Genomic DNA, 22741 nt, shown 5'->3' with positions numbered 1-22741 from the left:
TTTTCTAAAGCTCTTCATGCAGGTCGCCAAGTTGCCCTCCAGAAAGGTTCTGCTAATTACACGCCAGCAGAAATAAATGAATGTTTTGTGCCATCCCACACCCTTGCTAGCATGGAGGATTGTTGTTTTATTAATTATTGAAACTTCATGGGTTCAAGAAAAATAATTCATTGCTTTAATTTACATTAGTTTGAGTCACAATTTTAAATTTTGGGGGGGAGGGTCTACTTATATTTCTCACATAAAATTTTCAAACATGTCATTTGTCCCCTTATTTCACTTGTTTATTAGTGTGTTTTCCTTAGTGATTTAAAAAGTCCTTATAGATTAATTAAATTGAATCTGTGCACCTTTAGATTTTATAGTCAAATAGTCCTCTCTCAAAGTTGTCAGCGAAAAACCTTTGACTTGTAATTTTTATACAGTCATATTTTTAAATACACGTTTCTTTTCAGTCTATGCTACTCTAATTATAAAAATAACAACACAAATGGTACCTTCAGAAACCTGCATGGTCTTCTAGCCCCCTAGAAGCTAGGGAGTCGTTTCACTCCCTAAGCAGAACCCATGGTGTCAGGCCATTATTAATCCTATCACTCTCTCGGGCAGTTAGGGCTCCGCTGTCTCATGAAGTCTCACCATTTCCACTTGGCTCCCCTCCAGTGTTTTTCCACAGGAAATCTGAATGACTGTTTAAAAATCTGCTTTAAATGCTTCAATGGCTTCCTGGGGCAAATCAGAACAAATTCCCAATTCCTCAACGTGGTCTACACTGCCTTCTCCCAGGCTGGCCTAAGTTTTTTGGCTTAGCTGACCTCCGTAATCCCCTCTTCCCATCTTTTTTTTTTTTTCCTTTTTTACAAACTCTTTTTTAAACATAAAATTCCTGAAAAAAATTTAATTGAATTAATAAATGAAATTTGACTCAAAGGCCTCAAGTTTCAGCAAGAGATAAATAGTTTGCTAGTACTTTATAATAACTATGTAACAAAAGGCGTTTTCAACCTTTCTCCTTTCTCCAACAAATCAGAGACTGTAATTCCTTTTGATGCAATGTAACAAATCAGACACTAAAAGAGCAACAGCTACATTTTATGCACAAAGAAACCCCACTATTATTTCTACCTGAATATTTCTGCATCCAAAAAGCCCTCCAATCCATCCTCTTTCTAAATCTGCATTCCTGCCCTTTGGTCTAATCTGCCGTCTCTTGCGAACACTTCACATTGGTCTTCCTTCATCTACTCTGACCCTTCTCAGCACATTCTGCTAAAGACAGCCAGGGAGCATTTTCCTCAGTATCCCATGGTTGCTTGCACATAGGATAAAGACCAAAACCTTTGACAGCACCTACAAGGCTTGGCATGGCCTGGGGCCCGACTAGCTCCCTTCATGTCCCACCAAGTTCTCTCATTCTTGTGGTTCTTGCGAGTGCCAGCTGCAAGGACCTACCTCTAATTGCTCACACACACCTTACTTCCTTAGCCCAGCGTTTCTGTCCATGATCTCCTTCCTCAGCTCAAAAGCTCTTTGTTCACTAGGGAAGCCATTCTTGATCCATACAAGACAATGCAACCTCCCCCCTTCCATTATCCACACGCACAGCACCACGTGCTTTCCCTTCACAGCTCTTATTACATTTGCAAATATGTATTTTTTTCATATATACTTGTATAATGCCTTCCCAACCAGTCTAAAAACTGTAAAGATAGTACTATGTCTGTTTTGTTCACTAATATATATCATTAGTGCCTAAATAATACCTGGCATGTAGTAGACATTTAATAAATATTTGACAAATGAATGGAATCTACAATAGATATTAATAAGATGGATGCTACAGGTGCTTTGGTTTTGTTTTTTCAAATTTAAGCCTACTCAAGCCAAAATTTCCAAAGAATTGAATTCTAGGGAAAGGGGAAATTAGGTTGGGTTTCCCTCTTCAGATAAAAGGATAAAAAATCAGCCCAAACTTACCCATACGCTTATTTCCTGTACATCTTGTACACTAATCACATTGTACACAAATTGCTTGTACACTAATCACATTTCCCCCCAGACAACTGAAAGCAATTCAATAAGCTCTTACTTTAAATGACCTGAGCCTGCTCATGCGTTTTTGTTTTGCAAATAACACACTTCATTTTTACAAGAAATAGTCTAGATACTTAAAACTCCTCAAACTTAGGAGGGGAAATAATTTGGGATAAAAAGCAAGGAAAGACACAGTATTTCTGTTTGTAAAATTGATTTATTCACAATTTGGTATTTTAAAATTGTATTTGGAATTTTAATTTTTATATATTTCCCTGGCCGGCATTCTATTTTTCTTAAAGAGGGAGGCAAAGGAGAGGAAGCCTGAGTAAGTTTGAATTTAAGAGATTTACCTGCTGCTACAGTCAGTAAAATTTAACTTTTAATCCCTGAGATTTAGTAACAAGTCAAAAATATTTTCATAGATTCAAATGTAAAAAGCATATCTTAAGAACAAAAGACTAAAGAATAAAACCACTGCAGTTAATTAATCTCCCCACATATGGCAATATAAGTCCCTCTGTCTTAAATTAACTGAGGGGTGTGTACACAATGCATTTTAGTTGTTAGATGAGCCAAAAGAGACTAAGATGCTCTAGTTCTCAGTTTTTTTGTAGTTTCTCTCCCGTTTTAAAAAATATTCCTGGAAACCGATACAATTTATTCAAATAATAGAAATGCCCACTGCTGGCTCAAATTTTCTCCCCTTTCTAAATTTTTGGCTGTGATGTACAATTAGGGATTTTCTTTTACTGTCCCAGACCAAAGTTCTTTATCTGATTGCAACCTGAGGCCCAAACTGCTTTTGCAAGGTCACTTTGGAGCAAGTCACTTCAGTTTCCTCAAATATCAAATGAGGGTAATTATAGCTCACAGGGATGTAGAAGGCTGAACTGATGTTCATACAACACCATGAGATCTGGGAAGCTTCCTTCATAGGGAGCAATGCCCTGGAACACGTGAGAGTTATTATGTATCCTGCTGCTCCCTACTATAGATGGCTGCTTAATACTCCTAAAATGTCAGCTTTCCTCGGAGGAATGAACATTAATTCATTAGTTTGCTCATTAAACTTCCTTGAGATGCAAAGGAATGGCAATTATGTCCCTTCCCCCCCCCATATACATGAAATGTAGCACAGATATTAAGGATATGACCACAGTAAAACACTAAGAGAAAGTCAAAACAAATAAACCAAATCCTTTGCAGTAAGATGCAGTTTTCTTATGTATGTGTAACACACTGGCAAGTCATTTTTCATTTTGGAAGGTGTTAAGCATCACTAATGACAAGGGTTTATTTGCCTAATGGCCCAAAGGAAACGCAGTGTAATTCAAACTTTTTTAAAACAACGAAAAGTCACAAATACCCTTTCTTCAAATCTCTCTCTCAACGCTCTCTTTCCAAAACAGAAAATAAACTGATTTCCCTTTTCTCTAAAAGACCAATACCAATGCCAGCTAGGAACATCTGCCAGTGCTAGTTTGAAGGCAACTGTGGGGTTCCAAGAATATTTATTTGTGTAGTTATTTATTCCAAAAGGGAAGAGCACAGAAATTCAAATAGAATGTAATATACATCAATTTAAGAAAGAGCTTTGAGAAGATCTGGTGATAGAGAATGAGTGGGGAACTATCATCTGGTCTGCCAGATCTGGACAATATTTTAAATTTAAATTGCTGCTTTAGCATCAACTTTCAACTTATACATAATGTACATCTCTTAAAAATTTATATCTAAATATATTGGGTTTCTCGGTTGGTTGGTATTTTTTCACTGGGTAAGAACTCTGAGAAGCGAGAGAAGCAATTATGAAAGTCTATGACCTGGGCTATGATAAAACCAAGTCTGGAACTGGGAACCCCTACAGTACGCCCTTGTTTTAGCAAATCCCACTTCTGCTGCAGGAAGCCACAATAAGTAATTCCTTGACTGTTGGTGGCAGGAGGGGTGTAAATAAAAACGTGAGGTAGTTCTTTCCACAAGTGGGAAATATTTGTCTACGTAATATCCCCGCACATGTCTGACAAATTTCCAGAGCATCTGCTTGTTGTCATCTGTGAGTAAACTCTTAGCTTGGTATTAACTGAACTTGACAAATCATGAGCTAGTTGCAGTTCACAGGCCTTATTTTCTGATCCAGCCATGACTAGAGGAGCCACTAAAACTCCCAAAAATGTGAACCAAAGAGACCACCAAGTAGGAGAACTGCAAAAGCATAAGCCTTAAAAAGCATATGGGGGAGCTGGTGAGAGCACAGAAGAGTAATTTACCAGGACTTGCGTACAGGAAAGAATGAAGGCTGGTGGGAAATAATTTAGACTCTGCTCCAACAGCTTAACTATCAACTTGAAGGTTAAAAAAAGTGTTTTTTTGAAGTTCTAGCAAGATACTAGATCTATATGATAGAGAACATAGCAGAGGCTCTATAAAGGAAAATTAACACAGAAATACTAAAGGTAGAAGAACAGAATATCCTGAGAAAAGAAAGAGTTACCTATTAAAACTTTAGTCTTTCTGACTTGGAATTTGTACATTTATATTGAACTAATAAAAGAAAATCAGTGATTGCTGAAAAATGTTTGTATTCTAAACTCCCTCCAGGCTACCAGACCAAGACTAATACCAGAAATAGATCAGGAGTAAAATTATAGTTAGAAAAGGGGAGAAAAGTAAGGTAGGACATTACAATTTTATTCTGAAATTATCTCTGGCCACGACAATAAAATTTAACAAATATTCACTGAACAGTCTTACTCCTGTCATCAGCTGTACAATACATACAGTATCATAGAACTGGCCACTAGGATTAAAATCCACTAGAACATATTTCATGTTAAGTGGCGAGAGCAGCATCCCACAGAAATTTTTACATACATATATACACAGTCCACATTCAACCATTTTCACATATTTTCAGTACACACAGTTGCAGCATATTAGTCACGTGTCTAAGTTGTTGCTCGATAGAAACCCAAGCCACTGCCTAGACATCACTGTAGCAGTTGAGCTGAGTATAGTTACAATTAATTTTATCTATGTCCATAGCAGAGAGATGTACAAGCCCCTAAGAAACAGAGTTCACAAATACTATTTTTTTTTAAATGCTACCACAGCATTATGTTGGGCAATATTAAAACCTTTACCAACCTAATCAGTTTTTTTTTTAAAGTCTTCTGCTTACCAGAATATTCTTGATGAAAAGAATTACAAAAATGAATGCTCTCTTGAAAATAATTCACACTTTGAAGATTCCAATATGGCCCAATGCTACTGATGCCTAAAGTGTTTCCTAACATTCTGATGGAGTCCTTCCACATGACTCCAAACCACCTAGTAAGTTTAAAAGTGGCTTAAGTGCCTTGCACCCAAATTGTAAAAATCCCTGGCCATCCTTACTAGAGCCAGGCACATATAAAAGGAATGCACTTTGGTTCATACCAAATGCCCTGGGATTAATCACACTATAAAATTAAATGGTTTGAGGTAAATTTTTACAAATACAGTTGATTTTTGTCTAGTGTTAGCATAACAAAAAAAAATATCGTTTAAAAAATCAGTCTGATGTTAAGATACAACAAAGACCATCTTTAACCCCTTAAACATAGGAATTCCCTGTGTAACTAACGAGTGGTTACCTTTCTCGGTGCCTGACGATGATGCGCGCCTTATGGTTTCTATTAAGGCCTGTAAGTAACTGGATGTTTAAGACAGATGTATCTTTGCAGAGGTGGGTTCCATCTAGTATTCAAAGGGTTAAAGAGGCCAAAAAATGCATGCCCTACAACCTGGCATTCAGAACAAAAGGCACATTGTTATCACTAAGGGCACAATTTCTCCTCTACTGTTAATCTACACTGTCTTGCATCACTGTTGTTCCACTGTTGTAGCAATACACTTAAGTGGTAATGCACGCTCTGGGGGTGCAAGAAACGGAGCCGGATGAGACCGCAACCAAAGACAAGACCACACTGTGCTCTTCCTAAATCTGAAAACAGCTCAGACATCCCTAGACAATGGTAACCTGTGAGACCAAGGACTGTTTCCAAGTCAACTCCTAGTAGCCTATCGGAGCCCTTCATTTGTGTTTTAAAATCACAAGGATGCAACAGTTTTGTTGGGTTTTTTTGACATTATAATTAAGCTAGAATTAAAAAGCAGCTCTATCACTGAACACTGAACACGGCGGCTCTTGTGAAGAAGGGAAATTTCCCTGTATTTAGGGGGTGCGGTGTTGGGGGAGCCCCAATAGTGCTGCACATTATAGTTTGGCTTAAAAGTTTCCGGTTACATTTGCGAATAAAGATAGTCACAAATGCACTGTTGGCATCTTAAGGACCAGTTTTGTGTGGTGAGGGAGAAGACAAGCAGTATTAGCCCATTTATAAATTTTCACATGGATAATCATTTTATAGGGATATTCATATTAATGGCAGGCTCAGGTTCATATATTTAAAACTAAAAGTGAAAATCTCAAGAGTGGATACAATGGAAGAGGAACACTGGAAGGGGAAAACAGCCTTAATGTTTTGTTTATTCTAATGACTTAAAGACGCTAACCATCTTAGGAGGCTTGTGGTTTTACAAAACCGCTTCTTATGCCTTTAAGCCAGAATTTTAATAATAAATACACAATCTTTAAATTCCATAAGCCACTGATGGGGGGGTATCATCACATGAGCATCATTTAAAATGCAACTTACTAACATTATTGCACTTCCACAGATTACACAGAAATGTGTACAACAGGCTAAAGAATTTGACTAGGGGAAAGAAGCTATAATTTCTAAAAACAGAAGTATAAATTAATTTATCAGTGACACCCTTAAATAGTAAAGCAAATATCAACACCACTATCTTATAATAAACTAATCTTATTACTGATTTTTTTGGCAAATATCTGTAATAGTTCCTGAGCATTTTTCTCCACCATCAACTGACAAAGCCTCAAGATAAGTGAAGTGCTTTGTTCAAAACTACCTTTTTTTTCTTAAAAGAGAAACTGTAGGATTAATATTAAAAGAACTTAACCGGAAACTTTCTTGGCCTCACTGGGGACCATGCTTTAAGTACTTGTAAATCAATTTACAGGCAATCAATACAATAATATCTGTGCATATAAAAGAGTATTTATCCTAATTTATACTACCCAAAACCTATTGTCCAAACAGGCAGAAATCTTTCTATATTAAATTGCACATACTAAAAAATTTTTTCCACGTGCCTTGAAATTGATATATACCACTGTTCACACATTAGTGATAAAATACTGAAATTTTCACTGTGAAAATAATTATTATTCAGAGGAGAAAATATTCTTTTACCTAACTCTCAGTCACTTTTCCAGGTAAAGTGTCATTCCCACAAAAACAATCAGTGCAATCCAAACGGAAGCAAAATAAAACAGAGGAGTGTAATGCCTGTGGTTCTTCTAATGATGCATAGAGTAAATCAAACCATTTAACTTGAGGCCGAACTTTTCCTCCTTCGAACCTGTTGTTAAAACTGGCCTTGCTGAACAAGCACAATGACTTCTGCTCACGAAGAGGATTTTCAACTCTCTCTCTTTTTAAAGAGTTGATGCTCTGCCAGGCTAAGAGAACCTTACTGTGGCACGTGACAAGTGTGAACTCAGTCTAATCTGCTAAGCCGTCTTTGGAACTATGGAAATCCCCACCTTAAGTAGCTAGGCTGTTTTTTTTTAAAGTGGAATATGAAAAGATGGTCATAATCACAGCTAAAATGTCTCTCTTCTGTATCAGGAGTCTGGGATATATATTTGAAGGAAGAAAAAGAAATTAAATGCAAGCAACAGATGTGTGGTGAAAGAAGAACAGCAGGGAGAAGAGCAAAGAGAGGGGAGGAACAGTTCATGTAATACATTTCTAAATTTAGGTGCAAAACCAATTTTGTTAAACAAGGCTTCTTTGCAAAACAGCTCGCTGATCACATCGGAGAATCTGGAAGAACACACGTTTCCATTCATCCACCAGGTCTGCTTGGCCGGCCGTTAGAATGTCAGAACGCTAACTGGGCATTTCAACTGTGGGGATTTTATTTTGTCTCTGAGCACTATTTTAGGGAAAAATCTCTAAGGTGCAGTTTTTCTTAGAATATCATTTTCATCCTGACCATTCTCCTCCCACCATCACTACCACCTGGGTAACTTATGGAAAACGGAAGCAGGACAGGCTGCACCTGTGCATGAACCTGAAGCGTGGAGAGAGAAGGGGGGGGCCTTCGGAGGCAATCACCTTGGGGAGAATATACTATGAACCATGAACACATAGTGAATGTCTTTGACACCAATCTGTAGATGCGCGGCAGTCATGACGTAATCAATGGCCTGCCACTGATGTTTATTACTCTGCCACACTAAATGCAGTAAGGCTCATCGTACTTTTAGAACACAAAAAGTTTCAGAAAGTATAAAAACTTAAAGCATTGTCCCCATGTATTTTATAAAAACAAAACAAACAACCTTCTTACATTAAAATAAGTGCCAAAAAGATACAAATGAGTCGAGTTATTGAGCAAATAAAAACAGGTCTGAGCTACTCCTTTTCAACCCAGTAAGGCTCAGCAATGTCGTATCTTTCAGAATTACCAGCATTGGGGGACTGAGCTCAGCTAACAAGTTTTGGCAACACTGTCCTCTGCTGAATATTCCCATTGGCATCTGTCATCTGTGCCAAATTAGTCCTCAGTTTGGAGGCTGAGCTGGAAGGTGGAGGTAACTTGGAAATGGATGTGATAGCACCAGTGCTCTCGGTGATCCTTTTCACTGACGTCTTCTCCCCCGTTGGAGGCTTTGGCAGCCGCCTCCTCAGCCAGGGATGCCGCAAAGCCTGGCCAGGGGTCATGCGAACCGCAGGATCCCATTCTAAACACTGTTTTAAGAAGTCAAGGAAAAGGGGATCGTCACACCCCTTCAGTGCATTCCCCCACTCTCTGCTCTCCGGTGGGCCCCTCAGTTTCCCTCTCCGGGAACGGCCTCCGTTGAGAACCACGGAGCCGTCTGAGAGAGTCGTGACAGTGCAGTAACGGGGATAACCCTTGGAGCTCACAAAATTTTTGGCTCGCTTGGATGCATCCAGCAGTTTCTGGGAGGGCATGCCCAACAGTTCAATCATACAGGCCAGCTGGTCCCCTTCATCTTCCCCAGGCAACAGGGGGTAACCAGTCAGGAGCTCCGCTAGGATGCAGCCCAGGCTCCACATGTCGATGGGCATGCCGTACCTGGCGCCGAGGATCACTTCCGGGGCCCGGTAAAAACGGGACTGGATGTACGTGTAGACCCGCTGATGCTCGTAACAACTGGAGCCAAAATCAATCACTTTAATCCCGCTTCTACCCTGCTGCTTCAGTAAAATGTTCTCGGGCTTCAAGTCACAGTGAATTATCCTGTTTTTGTGCAAAGCATCCAGGCACTGCAGGATGGAGTGGGCGAACTTGCGAACCAAAGGCAGGCTGAAGCCCTGGAACTTGTTCTTCTTGATGAGCTCGTAGAGGTTCATGCTGAGCAGCTCGAACGTCATGCAGATGTGGTTGCGGAAGGTGAAGTTCTCCAGCATGTGGATGACGTTCATGGTGTTGTCCTTGTCCTGCTTCCGCAGGTGCTCCAGGATGCGGATCTCCTCGGCTGCCTGCCGGTGGAAACGCTTCTCGTTCCTCACCATCTTCAGGGCCACGTGCTGGTGGACTTTGTGGTCATAGGCCTTGACCACCTGCCCAAAGCTCCCCTTCCCAATGACCTTGAGGACCTCGTACCTGTAAGCCACGTGATCGTGAGGCACCTGCACGTAGGATCCCTGGTCATCGTCGTAGCCACCGTTGTTTGGCCCGCCTGTCATGCCCTGGCGCTTCTTTGCATTTGGACCCAAGAAGTATATTTCAGGGTAGTTGAAAATCTCATGGTGTTCGAAGCTGCTTAGTTTTTGCATGTATTGCTTCATCGCTTGCTCGGGTGTCATGGGGATGGCTTTCACCTTCCCCACGCCTTCCAGAGACTTCAGAGAGGTGGAGCTCCCCTGCCGCCTGTGGATGCTCTCCAGCTGCCGCTCCGGCACCACCGGCAACCCCGTTTTGCCCACCGTTGTAAGCCCATTTGGTTGTGTTGTGAGCACTGTCCGCTTGTTACTGTTATCCTCAAACAGCTGCTGAACCTGGATCTGTCCATGGCTGTGGCTGCCAACGTGTAGGTGGTCATTCATTGTGTGCTTACTGCCGCCAATCTGTAATTCAGAAAGGGAACATCAAGAGAATGGAAGAGGTCTGGCTGTTCAAAAGGGATATTTTATAAATCGGCGCCCACCCTCACCTTTACAAAATCCAATCTGGTTTGAATTTACAGCCAGAATCAGGTTTCTTAAATGGAAAGAGTTGTGCACACAGGAGGGACCTCACGAACACCCCGGCAGGGAGAGCGGACGTGACGTGGACAGCCTCAGACAGAAGTAAAGGCAGAAGAGGTTGGGGGGCTGGGGAAGGCGATCAAAGTTGGGATCCGGAAGGAAAAGACCCCCATAGCTGCTACACGTAACAAAGAGTTTGCTGTACGTGTTTTCAGGGTTCTTAGAGTAAGTCCTCAGTGGAGGCAGAGACCATGCTTCTTGCTCGTCATTCTCTACCTAAGATTCAGCACAGGGCCTGGGATATCACAGAGGTGCCATGCAGCCCATACTTGATATCACGATGAAAGAGGATACAGAAAAAGCATGAACACGTCGGCACTCTACTGGCTCTCCCGCCCCCAGATCATAACACTTTTCACACTTCACTTAGTAGCTTCTCTGTTATCGTGAGGGCAGGGCCCAGGCCGGTCTTGTTCACTACTCCTTCTCCAGCGTTTAGCTCTATTCTGAGAACACTACTGTCTTCATTCTCGGTCTTCTCCACTACCTGAAGATCGAGCTAATTACACCTAGGAAAGCGCATGATCCAGAAGCAAAGAAAACTGTACTTTTAGGCTGCAAAGATTCCCATGTAGACATGCACTCTGTAGCATCTTGTAAACCCCAAACCTATTTTTAAGTTTCTGGGCTTCACTGGCTGTGATGACCATTTAAGGCCATTCAGCCCCACAATCCAACCGCCACCCTCTTTTGGGCCTTCCTTTGGTCAATGGCTTGGCTCTCTCAAGACATGTGTTTCTCCAGGCTGCTGGGATACTCAGCTTTCTGACAAGGAATACAAAGTAGCAATTTCTATTTCAGGCACACATGCCATCCACAAACATTCCTGTCTGAACAAAACTGATGGCATAAGCCAAGGGGCCCCAGCCTTCCTACTGAGAATCTACTTGGGATTTCTTTCAAGCACTGTTATGGCCAAGAGGTGAGGGGTAGAAGCGGACTTGCAGCCAGGATCCCCTCCCAGTTAGGAATTCTTGCCAGCCTCAGACAATCACTCACAAGTCTTAAAAGCATCCCACTAGATGATTTTTACATGAAAGCTTAAAGATCAACTTGCCTCTCACAATCCACCTCATTCATTCAGCCAGTGTTAGCTGAGGTCTAACCACACATGTGGCAGAGTCCCTGCCCTTCAGGAGCTTACAATCAACTAGCTGAAGTCCTCTACTATCAGTATTTTTCCCATCAACTCCTCCGAAATCCTACCTCTCGGGCTTTACATATCACTAAATGCGTAGAAGTGCTCTGTATATGTAATATAATTCAGGAAGTGGTTTGGGACTACCCAGATTATAAAATGAAATTCCAAGTCCTTCTTACTAGGAGACCAAGACCTTCAAATTTTCCTTAACTGACACACAGCATGCACAGGGACTATCTGAGGCATGCACTTTCTCTCTGCGATCTTCTAAAACAAAGTAGAATATAGTAAAGTACTTGGGCCTTTCTGAAGTATGACTTCATTGAGAGATTTTATTTCTCAGATTTCTGGAAGACTTCTAGTTGAACCCTTTTATTAAACTCACAGATGATATTCCACGCTAAGTGAACTTATCTTCTGTCAGGTAGCTGGACAGGTTATTTTATCCTCGTTCTATGCCAAAAGCAAAGCAGTTCATAAAAAGGCATTAGGAAGTCCTGGGTATATACAAAAGCGGTACAGGCTTGTCCATGGATTTTTGTTCCCAAGCCTCAGTCTCTGAACCTCTCCTCCTCTCCACTACGGTCTTTCAAGCACCCGGGAATAAAAGGACCTGAAATTAGAAATATATGTCCCCTAGAGAACCATTCTCTTCAGGGCAGCTTGGAGAGATTTCAGAAGAAAAACCGACATTACCAGCATACATGCTACAAAAAGCATGAGGCTTCACTGGGGACAAAATTAACGTTGGGGCTTTAGGAACTCCTAAAAAGAGGACAAAGTAAAACGTTCTGAGCTTCAGAAACCAACTTATTTTTGCAAGAGCAATTTTAATGTTCTGCATAATTCAAAATATCATCAAAAAAAAGCTGAGTGACTAGAACTAAAGAGAGTTTGCCAATTAACTGGATCACCTCCTGTCTTTCCAACTACCTTCTCTTGGTCTCCTCCACAACAGCAACAAAGAAGGGTTCCAGAGTTCCCCAGGGTTCAAGCCTCAAGTGGCTGGAGGCTTCTCACTCCCATAACTCTCCCTGGTCGACTATGACCACAGCCAGGGCTCCAGCAACCCCCCAGGGGCTGACATCCGCCACATGTACACCTCTAGCTAAAAGGAGCCCAATCTATGTCTCCCGAGCTCAAGATCCCCTGTATCCAACTCCAGATCAGCTACCTTTCCCACAAGCAACTCAAACTCAACTCACGCTTTTTCTACCAAAACCATTTCCTCCTCCCACAACCCTCAATTTCTGGTCAACAAGAGGCTTCACCCCCGAATAATCACTCTGTCTCCACATCTCCCACACCTTCCCAAGTCACCGCGGAGCCCCGTCATTCCTATCTACCCCACTCCCCTCCATCCACGCTGCCTCACCTCACACTCCTGCTGTCTCTCACTGGGACAACCGAAGCAGCCTCTTAACATGTCCCCTTGCTTCTAAGTCTAGAATTCCTCAAGTCTCTTCTCTCCACGGTGCTTCTGGAGTTACCACTGAAAAGTGTCACTCTGACACTGTCCTTGCTTTTGCTTAAGGCCCACACAGGCACCCCATTTCCACAGATAATATGAGACCTCACAGGCAAGAACATGAGGTTCTCAAATGCAGAGCCTATATGACCCAAGTCCTTCCAGTGTCACCCACCACTGTCATATTCTCTCCGAGAACAAGCTGGATTCCCCAAGACCCATGGAGACAGCACGCTCTTTTACACTCTGTTTTTGGGGAGGTTATGTTTCATAATGGTTAGGTGTCCAGGGATTTTCAATTAGATGCATGGGAAATGAATCCCAGCTCCACCACTTACTGTGTCACCTTGGTCAATTTACTTAATCTCTCTAAACCTCAGTGTCCTTATCTGTAAAAAGAAGGTAACAAAGCGACCTCATTAGGGCCATTAGGAGGATTAAATAAGGTAAAAGATATAGAGTGCTTACTATAGTACTGAGTAAAGGAGAGCTAAAGTTATTGCCCTTTCCAAATGCTGCTTGGAATCTCCTTCCTAACCAGGACTACGTGGTAAACTCATACTCACCCTTCAATGCGCAGTTCAACTCTCACCTCTTCTGTGAAATGGTCCCTTTCCCTTCCAGGGTGCTCATAGAGCACTGATATATTAAAACACTTATTTCGTTTTACATACCTGTTTTCACACGTGATGTACCCACCTGGCTGTGAACAATTCCAGGGTGGGGTCACCTCTTATCTTTTTAAGTCCTTATTGACATAAACCCAACATACAGGAAGTACTCAGTCAATTTCTGTTGAGTGGAAGAACTAACTCTCACCTCTCTGAGTTATTCTTAAGAACTACCTTTGTACCTTCATAAGAAAACATGAAGTTAACACCCAGGGAATTGGGACTTGTCTCCAGTGACCCAAGTCACAAGATGTTAGGCTTGCACTGCATTGGCAGAGACTTGGAAGCAAATGACAGCCCATTAAAGAGTACTTGTAGCAGAAGAGATCAACTAAACACCTAGAAGTGACATGTGGAATCTTAAAAACTTTCCAGATGTTAGGGAGATTCATTTTAGAGGCCCTAGTAAAGGAGGATTTTGAGTCTTAAACACTGTGGGACTCTACAATCACAACCCAGGTCGGAAGCGCAATTGACTGATCTATAAAAAGGGAGGAAAAAAGCCCTAGAAATGCCAAAACATTTCCACAAGACATATGCCAGGACAACACCATAAACTTAAGAATGTTTAAAACCTCTCACTCACGTTTTCCTATTTGCCAATGCCTACCTAGCACAGTGCCTCTCAAATTTAAAAATACTGAATGAATGTAATTGTTAGATACCTACAACGTATGGGTTGAAGCAGAGAGACCTCCAAAAGCCCTCTTTGACCATGACACATTTTAGCATTAAAAATTATTTAAGAACAATAGTCTAGTCAATTTGGTAGTTTTAATCTCTTCCAAAAATAAAAGGGAAAACAGCACATACCTCACTGTGCTAACATTTCTGGGAGTTTTAAAACTTTGCTGAAGTCATCTTAGAAATGCTGTATAGTGTTATGGGAATAGAACTGAGTCCAAAAAGATCGGAATTCTAGCTCCTCCTCAAACACACTGACGGTCTGTGTGGCCCTGAATCAAATGTCTTTTTCTTCTATCAAACATTACTGTTTTTTTACATGGGAATATTCATTCTTCTTTGACTCCTATTATCTTATAAAGGTAAAACCGGTAATTGGAGAGTGCTTTAAATGTTAAACAGTTATGAAAGTGATACAATACTAATATTTCAGAATTTAAAAAATAAGCACATTAATATCTCCCATACAACATTAAAAAGAAAAAAAAACTAATAGGAATCAAAATAGTTATTGGGTACACTTTTAGGACAGAGATAAAATGACTAAGTATGATATATCCATGGAGATAGGGTACAAAAGGGCAACGCACTAGATAAATTCCGAAGTTTATAATCCCTATAGTCATATGTTTATCTACCTACTGCATCATTTACAAGAGAAAATATGGGCAAACACAACAAGATTATTTTCCTCTCCGTAATGCCCTTCCCCCCACCCATTCAAAAATAGCTTTTCCTAGTTGTAACTGCTGTGAAATTAAAAACTAAAAGCTTACAAAAACCTGAAAGACATATGGACACATGGATCTGCTAAGGTTCTTGCATTTATAACAAAACTAATACAATTTCCTAGAATTAGCAGTCAAGCAGTGTGTTAAAGCTGGACTCAGGAGGGCCCGGGCTTTAGCTCCAGCCTTGATAGGAGTTGGCTCAGGAGTCTTGACCAAACCAGTTCACTTGTCTGACTCTTTCCTCATCTGTAAAATGAAGGAGTAGAACCAGATAAACTGTGGTCCTTTTACTTGCCTGTTTGAGGAAGTCTGCAATGCTGTGCAAATAAAATCAAAACTAAAGAACAACCAAAACCCAAATTCACACTTTCAAAACCAAGCTTCTAGTGATCAACAGTTTACTGAAGTTTAGGTAAGTTAAGCACAGGTAAATCTGGTAGATACCACAGCAAAATACAAGCACCATCATTAGGAGTCCCGAGAAGCACCCACACATCTTCTCATTTCTGCTCCACCACAGGCTATTCCTCTAGTATCATTTTCTGTCATCTCATTACATATTTCAGTTGTAAAGAGGCTCTGATCAAGCAAAGCCCACCCTTATATAACTGGAAGCCGGATGCAAACCAAGTAGTATTTCTTTTCCAGGTCATACCAATTCATGTGATTACATTCACACATGGAAAAAAACTGGATGTTATATTTTCCAAATTGTCAGATGATTCCAAACCAAACTGAAACACCTAAACCCAATGGCAATTTCTCAACTAAAACATCACTGTGACAAGAACATTCAACTCTAACACACAGAATCAACAGCCTACTGACGCTCTTCCATTAACCACAGCCCAACAGATTGGTTAACTTCTGTGCAGTGAATTCTTAGCCCCTGGGTCTAGATGTGTCAGGAGAGACAGAAAGAGGAGGAGAGAGAGAAAGAAAATGTAAGAAGCACAGATGTCCAGGTCTAAGAGAAAATATTCCACTCTAGCCATCCGCTTATAAATTTATCCCATAAACAAGTTTCCCCATAACACATGACCCTCAGAGCTGCTCCTCTGAAGGCTAGAAATGGCCTTTTCTGCAAGAACTTAACTTTCACTTGGCAACCAAAGCCATATCCTTAGCAAGCACCCCTCATACAGAACCATCTTAGGCAGTTCCTCTGGAAGATCGAATCGTAAACAAGACATTGGAAGCCATCAACTCCTCCAGGGCACATCTCCCCTAGGCTGTCAGCCACCATCCAAGGGCTATCTCTGGGAGCCGATAAAAGGTACGTACTGAAATCAAGCCCAGCTTGCTGATCTCTGCAGCCACCAGTCCCGCGCCGAGCTCCCAGTTCCCTCTTGGCCCTCTGAGGGACCACAGCACCTGTCAGGTGCCCATCCCTTCCCACCTCCTTCGGAGGCAAAGCTGGCCCTTTTCTTTTCAATAATATCCAACTGCAGAATCCTACAGGGGTGGCGCGTTGTTTTGACTGCTGCTGCGGCTCTTATTTTTGTTAATGTTAATTACGATTTCTGCTGTGCTCAAACCTGTAGCACTCGTAAAACATGCTTCCACACGCGGAGGACAATTGTCGGTGCTCCCTGCTGGGTAGAGGCAGGCCCGGGATGCTCTTTGGGGCATCGATTTTCCGGGCAGGACGGCCTGGCTGTCCCCTAACACATATCTGTTTCTATAAATACCCACTACCCAACGTGGTGGTGGAGGGGCAGGGATGTTTATCGGGTCAGGGAAAAGGAGCTCGAGGAAGCAAGCACGGAATAAAAAGTGGGGGGGAGCGAAGAGAGAAGGAAAGCGACCAGGAGGAAGTTCCGAGGAAGAGGAGCGCAGGGGTGGGCGGGCTCCGGAGGGGAAGTGAGGGGCCCACGCCACGAATCCTCCTTTGTGGCTGCAGCTTTGGGCTCGCTCAAGTTCCAGAGGGCGGCGTCCCGGAGAGGCCACTGGCGTGAAGACACTCGCACTTCGACCTCTCTACTCTCTCCCGGCCGCATTATCCCCCAAGTCCGGGTGCCTGTGCCCCGGATCCCTCCCGCCCCCCTCCCCCCGCCGCCCGCGGCTTGGGTCTTACCGTGTGGGCTGCGGTGGCAGCGTTGCTGGCCCGGAGCGGCGGCAGGGCGATGGGGGAGGGCGGGCCGGTCCCCACTCCGCTCCGGGGAGCCCCCGCACCGAGCCCCGGGGAAGCCTGAAGCTGGCGAACGGCGCTGTCCCCTCCTCGGCCTGGCAGCCACGCGCGGGAGGAGACAAAAGAGGGTCAAGGGGGAGAAAGTCACCCGGACCCGGTGGCCCCGCCCCACCCCTCCAGGCTGCCGAGCCCGCTCTCCCCGGGGCAGAGCCGGGGACCGTGAACGCGGGCGTCCCGGAGCGGCAGGAGGCCGGGGACGCAGACACCCGGCGCTCCCGCGGGGCGGGGCTCAGGCGGCTGCAAAGTTAAGTCGGGCCCCTGGCGCGCAAGCGAGTTCGCGACCCGGCGGTGGAGCCGGGCCGGGCGCGGGCCGGCGGCTCACGTTGCGGGAGGCCGCAGGCCTGGAGTTGGGCTGGAATTCCGACCCGGGCGCCGCCGCCTCGCCAAGTCCCGGGCGGGGGAGGCCCGGGACGGCCCCCGGCCGGCTCGGAGGAGCCTCGGAGCTCGCGTGTAACAATGAGCGGAGCCGAGGCGAGAGCACGCCGTCCGCCCGGGGGACCCCGCGCCGCCCCGCCGCGGCGCAGACTTTGTTCGAGGTCCCGCTGGTAGCGGGAGCCCACGCCACGAGGGCTGGCCCGGGGGCCGCGGGGCTGCGCGCCCGGGGCGGCGCGGGGCTCGGGCCTCCTTACCGGTCGGGTAGGCGGCGGGAGCGGCGGCCGAAGGTTTCCTGGTTAACATGGCCGCTGGAGAGGAAAATGCATCTCAGGGCTGCCGTCTCCGTCTCCGCCGCCGCCGCCGCCCGTCCTGCTGCTACTCCTCGCGGCCGCCACCGCCGCGCCTCCTGGTCGCCCCTCTCGCGGATCTCCGGCGCCTCCTCGCCACCTCCCGTCAGCTACAGCCAGACACACACAGTCCGCTGCATCCCCTCGGCCCGGGCCCGCCGCCGCGAGCCCCCCGCTCTCCTCGCCGCCGCCGCCGTCCTCCTCTTCCTCGGCCGGCCGCAGCACCCTCCGGCCCGTGCACATGCCTCGCCCTCCCCGGCGCGCCGCGGGCCTCCCCGATTCCCTCACATAGGGCGCGGGGGAGCTGGCTGCGCCGCCTCGGCCGACTGGTTCGGGAGCCTCCTCCCGGGCCCGCGCACGCGCGCCCCCGCGCACACTCGCCAGGCGCCCGCGCACCGCGCGGCCGGGAAGGGCAGCCCCGCCCCCGCTCCCTCAGCCGCCGGGCAGGCCCCGCCCCCGGACTCCCCACCCCACCCCAGGCCCGGCCACAGACTCCCGCGCACACCCTCCCGACCCAGCCGCCCACCGGAGTCCCTCCCACCCACTCCTCCTCCCCAGCACGCACCCCAGTCGTCGGCATAGCCACCCCTCCACTCCCCCGAAAACTCTGCAGCCTCCGCTCGCCCTTGGCCTCCCCCTCCGGCCTTCTGCACGGTTCCCCCTGCTAACGGCCTTCTCCCCTCCCCGGCCTCGCCCGCCCCTGCAGCACCCCACCCCTTCCCTGCAGCGCATTGCTTCCCTCCCACCGAAATCGCTGCAGAGACCCCCCTCCCCTTCCGAGCGCACCCCCAACCATATATGCATTTTCAGCTTTCCGAACCTGATGGCTGCTCACAGACAATACTGCCCCCCCCCCCCGCCTTCCGGGTCCCAGTGGCTTAAGCACCTCCTCTCCCCAATTGATCAGGTAAATAACTTAGTTGTGCCGGGGGTCACCTCGGTAAGGAAAGTCCAGCCCGTTGGAGGGCCGCGCTTTAGCCTGGGGACCCCGAGTGTGGGCCAAGGAGGGGGCTGCCCTCCCACCTCCACCTCCACCACACACAGCCCCTCCTCGATTTACTGACACCAAGTGACCGCTCTCCAGTCTCTAGGACAGGGGATGCAGAGAGGCGCGTGTGGATGGTTGCCGGGGAAGCAGTTGGCTGTGGGTTGCTAGGCAAAAATAAACATCACAGACGCCTCCCATTTCCTTACAACTCCGAGCCTTTCCCCTGCGCGGCCACTGGGAGAGGTACACCTTCCCGAGCGACACCTTTAATTCCTCTCCTCCCCAGACACAAGTCTCTTTCCCCTTCCCATCCAAGACACGGAGAATTTCCCTGTCCTTTGAATTTGCCATATACAGCCTCCCTTTCCCTTGCAGACTGAAAAACTACTTGCCCATCTCACACCCGCGTCCTGTCGTCTGTGGCACATGCCTTTGTCCAAAGGTCACAGGTTTTGTGACTTCAACGGGAGTGGGGGGCGGGGGGGAAGCCCGGCAATTCCGGATGACAGAACCGAAAGTTTGCCTTGCACTTTCTTCTCCAGACGTGCCTGGTTTCTGAAGTTCTCCTGCGAACCTGGGTCCGTTATGATCTGTCCTGTGTATCTGCCGCCCCTGGCTAGACCAAGTGTGCAGGCCTGAGCTAGTGCAGACTCAAATCAGAATGGGGACCGTCGCCTCTACTGTTTGCAAATTGTCATAGCAACCTCCCAGCAAGATCACCCTCAGCTAAATACAAATGCCCCAAAATGAGTGTTTCAGAGTTACAGTGTGGTCCTCTCAAGAGTCTCCAGGGCTCCTACAGGGGCATCAAGGACTGAGGGTGTTGGCAGAGGGAACAGGTGGCAAAGAGTAGAACTGTGCCTAGTAATATGTCCCTCTAAAAAATCCTCTTGGTGCCCTCTCCCAATAAAGTAGAAACACAGTGAAACAATCAATCCAATAATAAACCTTTACAAAGAAGAGTGATGACCTGATCTGGTCCCAGCAAGAGATATTCCGCCTTGCTTGTCATCAGAGACGATCACATTCAAATTCACGTGGGGAAACATATTCAGTGTTCAGAATTAACTAAAAGAAAAGGGATTACTTAGCAGCAGAATTGAAGCTAGAACTCATTTTCTGACTCAGTTTAATCTCACTCTGCTCTGTGTTACCTTGGCTTTTAAGAAACATCACACCTCTTTTCCTTCCTTCCCTTTCAAACAATTATTTTCATACTGTCTTCCTTTTATTAATGAGTGTTCCATACAACTGATGTTTAGATGAAAAATGTGAAGCCAAAAATTCAATTTTAATATAACGGGACCCAGCTTTCGCTCAAATTATTCTTACATTACTTCAACAGAAGCTAAATACTCTCCTGCTTTTTCATGAATAAGAAAAATGCTAACTACTGGAAGTCATAGTTTGTGAAATCCAAATTAGAAATATTAATTTCCACATTAAATATGAGGAAAAGGAACACTGACCTTTTTTGTAAACAAAGGGACACAATGAATCATTAACTTTAATCAAAGAAAAACTGCTTGTTTAGAGAACTTTTCCTAATATGTTGTTTTATGACACGATAAGTACAATTTCAATTTTTTATCTTTTGGTTTCTTACCTTGAGGAAAATTTGCATTTAGTCTAATATCTTTAGCTATTTTAATTATAAATGGTACACCTTTCAAAATTATATTCTTGCTGACCTCTAAATTAGTATTTACAATTGCTCGGATTTCTCTCATTTTATTAAATATTGATGGCCTCAACCTGTATTAATGTCAAATAGAAAAATGTACAAATGCACTCCCTGAACTTTCAAGGAGAATAAACTGGGTGAATTCTAGTAGCTATTACCCTCAAACTCTATTATTCTAATGCATCATTATCAATTATACTACATTAATCTCTGTATAAAACCCTTTCACTAATACTATCATGTTTAATCGTCATGACTCATAACCAGATCAGAGTTGTGTTGCTGTTAACAGTAACCTCCTCAGGGGGCTCCATTCAGTTAGTAAGAGTCTGGTCTTTGGTTCTTGCCCATTGTAAAAACTCCATCTGTTCTGAATATTTATAAAATCCAGCTTCAAATGACAAGTAGGCAGGATGTAGCAGGATGAGAAAGAAAGAAACTTTGGGGAATTCAGAATGGAGTCTTGTGGAAGGAAGTCGATTCTTCACTGAGAAAAGTACTGATCACAGAGAAAATTGGAAATGAACAAGAAAATTGCTGGTTTCAAAACATATTCACTCATTTAATCTCTTTATCCCAGGAACATTTACAAAGAATTCAGTGTGTGCTGGGCCTAGGGGATAGGATGAATCATCAGATGTCGTGGGTGAGGCTTCAGTCAGGTAATCTGTTAGGACCTCATTCTTTTATTCAATCAAGCAATAAACTGTAAGCACCTAACATATTTTTGACACTATGCGTACTGGGGCTGCACATTTAAATAAATAATCCCTGGCTCTGGTAGTGGTTATTAAGAATCACAATCCAGTAGGAGAGGCAAGACCCTTAATGATGTGATGGGGCAGAAATCAAGGCATGTAGGAGGCACAATGGTGGCACACAGAAGGGAGTGATGAGCTCTACTTAAGTGGTGACTGGCCTCAAAAGAGCTGTGATGTTAAAGAGACTTGGGAGTTTGCCAGTCAGACAAGCCAGGCTAGGACGTTCTAGGCAGAAGGATAGGATGTGCAGAGGCACCAAGTAGAAGAAAGCATAGTGTACTCTGGGAGAAGTGTAAGCAATTCAGAATAGAGGAAGCTCGAAGTGGCAGGGAGAGGGTTGGTACTGCTATCTTTATAAGGTTAGGGATACGGATGATACATTTGGGATAAGAATTATCTGAAACTTTACCAGCTGTGGAAATGTGAAAACAAAGTACAAAGTCTTTTAAAACAACTAAGGTAAATTACTAAGGAACTGCCTCATTTTGGGTAACAGACTTGTAAGTTGGGCCTACTGCCCCTTAGAAGGATCCCATTTACTGACGGTATCTTCCATGTATCCATCACCAAGGTCCAGAACCACCTAGAGAAGAACATCAAGACCATATGGCCTGAAGTCTAGAAATGTTAACTCCTCAGATGTAGGGGGCATGGATGCCATAGCCAAATGGCCACTGGTATTTGCCTTTGCCTCTGTGGCCACTGCTGGTATGGAAATCAGGAAGAAATGTCTATCAGATCACCACTAGAGAGTTGGTGATCAGAAGTGTCAGAGCAGGTTGGTGGTGTGTGGTCAGGGTACTTACAGAGCCAGTTTCCTTAATCCTGGGGGCGGTGGGTAGGGAGGAGATGCATTTGTCCCCTAGGTGAGCTAGGTATCTGGAAAGGCTGGGGATACTGTCCAGCATTTCTTGGGGGTAGTTCATCTGCTTTTTCCAGCTGCATGCTAAGGACAGAAAAGTAGTAAGCAGAGAAAAGAGAAGGCTATATCCTGGATGTGGGGAGTACTGTGTTGAAGAGCCCAGTGGGACCCGTGCCTCTGACACCACCAGGACAAACGCCAGCAGAGCGGTGCCTGGGGTGTCCGGGAGCTTCAAAGGGATAAGGAGGGCCATCACTAGGTAGGGCCCCCAGCAGCAGGCTCCCAGGCCAAGGCCTCCCACACCACTGGCTCAACTCACACAGTCAGCCCCCAGGAGACAGGCCCACCAGGCTGCACTGTGAGCAACCAGCCAGGAGCGAGCTGATTCCA

General features: G+C 44.9%; 1 protein-coding gene across 1 annotated transcript; it reads right to left on the bottom strand.

Moving 5' to 3' along the window:
- Nucleotides 1–2261: 2261 nt before the first annotated feature.
- DYRK2 (dual specificity tyrosine phosphorylation regulated kinase 2) lies at nucleotides 2262–18431 on the bottom strand. The gene is made up of 3 exons (XM_029206007.1): nucleotides 17964–18431; nucleotides 17221–17369; nucleotides 2262–10268 (listed from the first exon to the last, which is right to left on the bottom strand). Exons 1-3 carry the CDS (start codon nucleotides 18010–18012, stop codon nucleotides 8661–8663), a joined length of 1806 nt encoding a protein of 601 aa, XP_029061840.1. The 5' UTR covers nucleotides 18013–18431; the 3' UTR covers nucleotides 2262–8660.
- Nucleotides 18432–22741: the final 4310 nt, after the last annotated feature.

Source organism: Monodon monoceros, unplaced genomic scaffold, assembly GCF_005190385.1.
Source record: "Monodon monoceros isolate NGI ecotype Baffin Bay Population unplaced genomic scaffold, NGI_Narwhal_1 Super_Scaffold_6, whole genome shotgun sequence".
In the NCBI taxonomy this organism is placed as follows: Eukaryota; Metazoa; Chordata; class Mammalia; order Artiodactyla; family Monodontidae; genus Monodon; species Monodon monoceros.
Note: the sequence above shows the minus strand (reverse complement) of the source record. Positions and strands in the feature narration are given on the sequence as shown.

What these genes read in the sequence shown, in the direction of transcription:
- DYRK2 (XM_029206007.1), bottom strand. Translation starts at nt 18,012, where the DNA reads ATGTTAACCAGGAAACCTTCGGCCGCCGCTCCCGCCGCCTACCCGACC. An exon ending in TCCCGCCGCCTACCCGACCG is followed by an intron (nt 17,370 to 17,963) that starts GTAAGGAGGCCC and finishes CGTGGCTGCCAG; the next exon opens with GCCGAGGAGGGGACAGCGCC. An exon ending in CTGCCACCGCAGCCCACACG is followed by an intron (nt 10,269 to 17,220) that starts GTAAGACCCAAG and finishes TCTGAATTACAG; the next exon opens with ATTGGCGGCAGTAAGCACAC.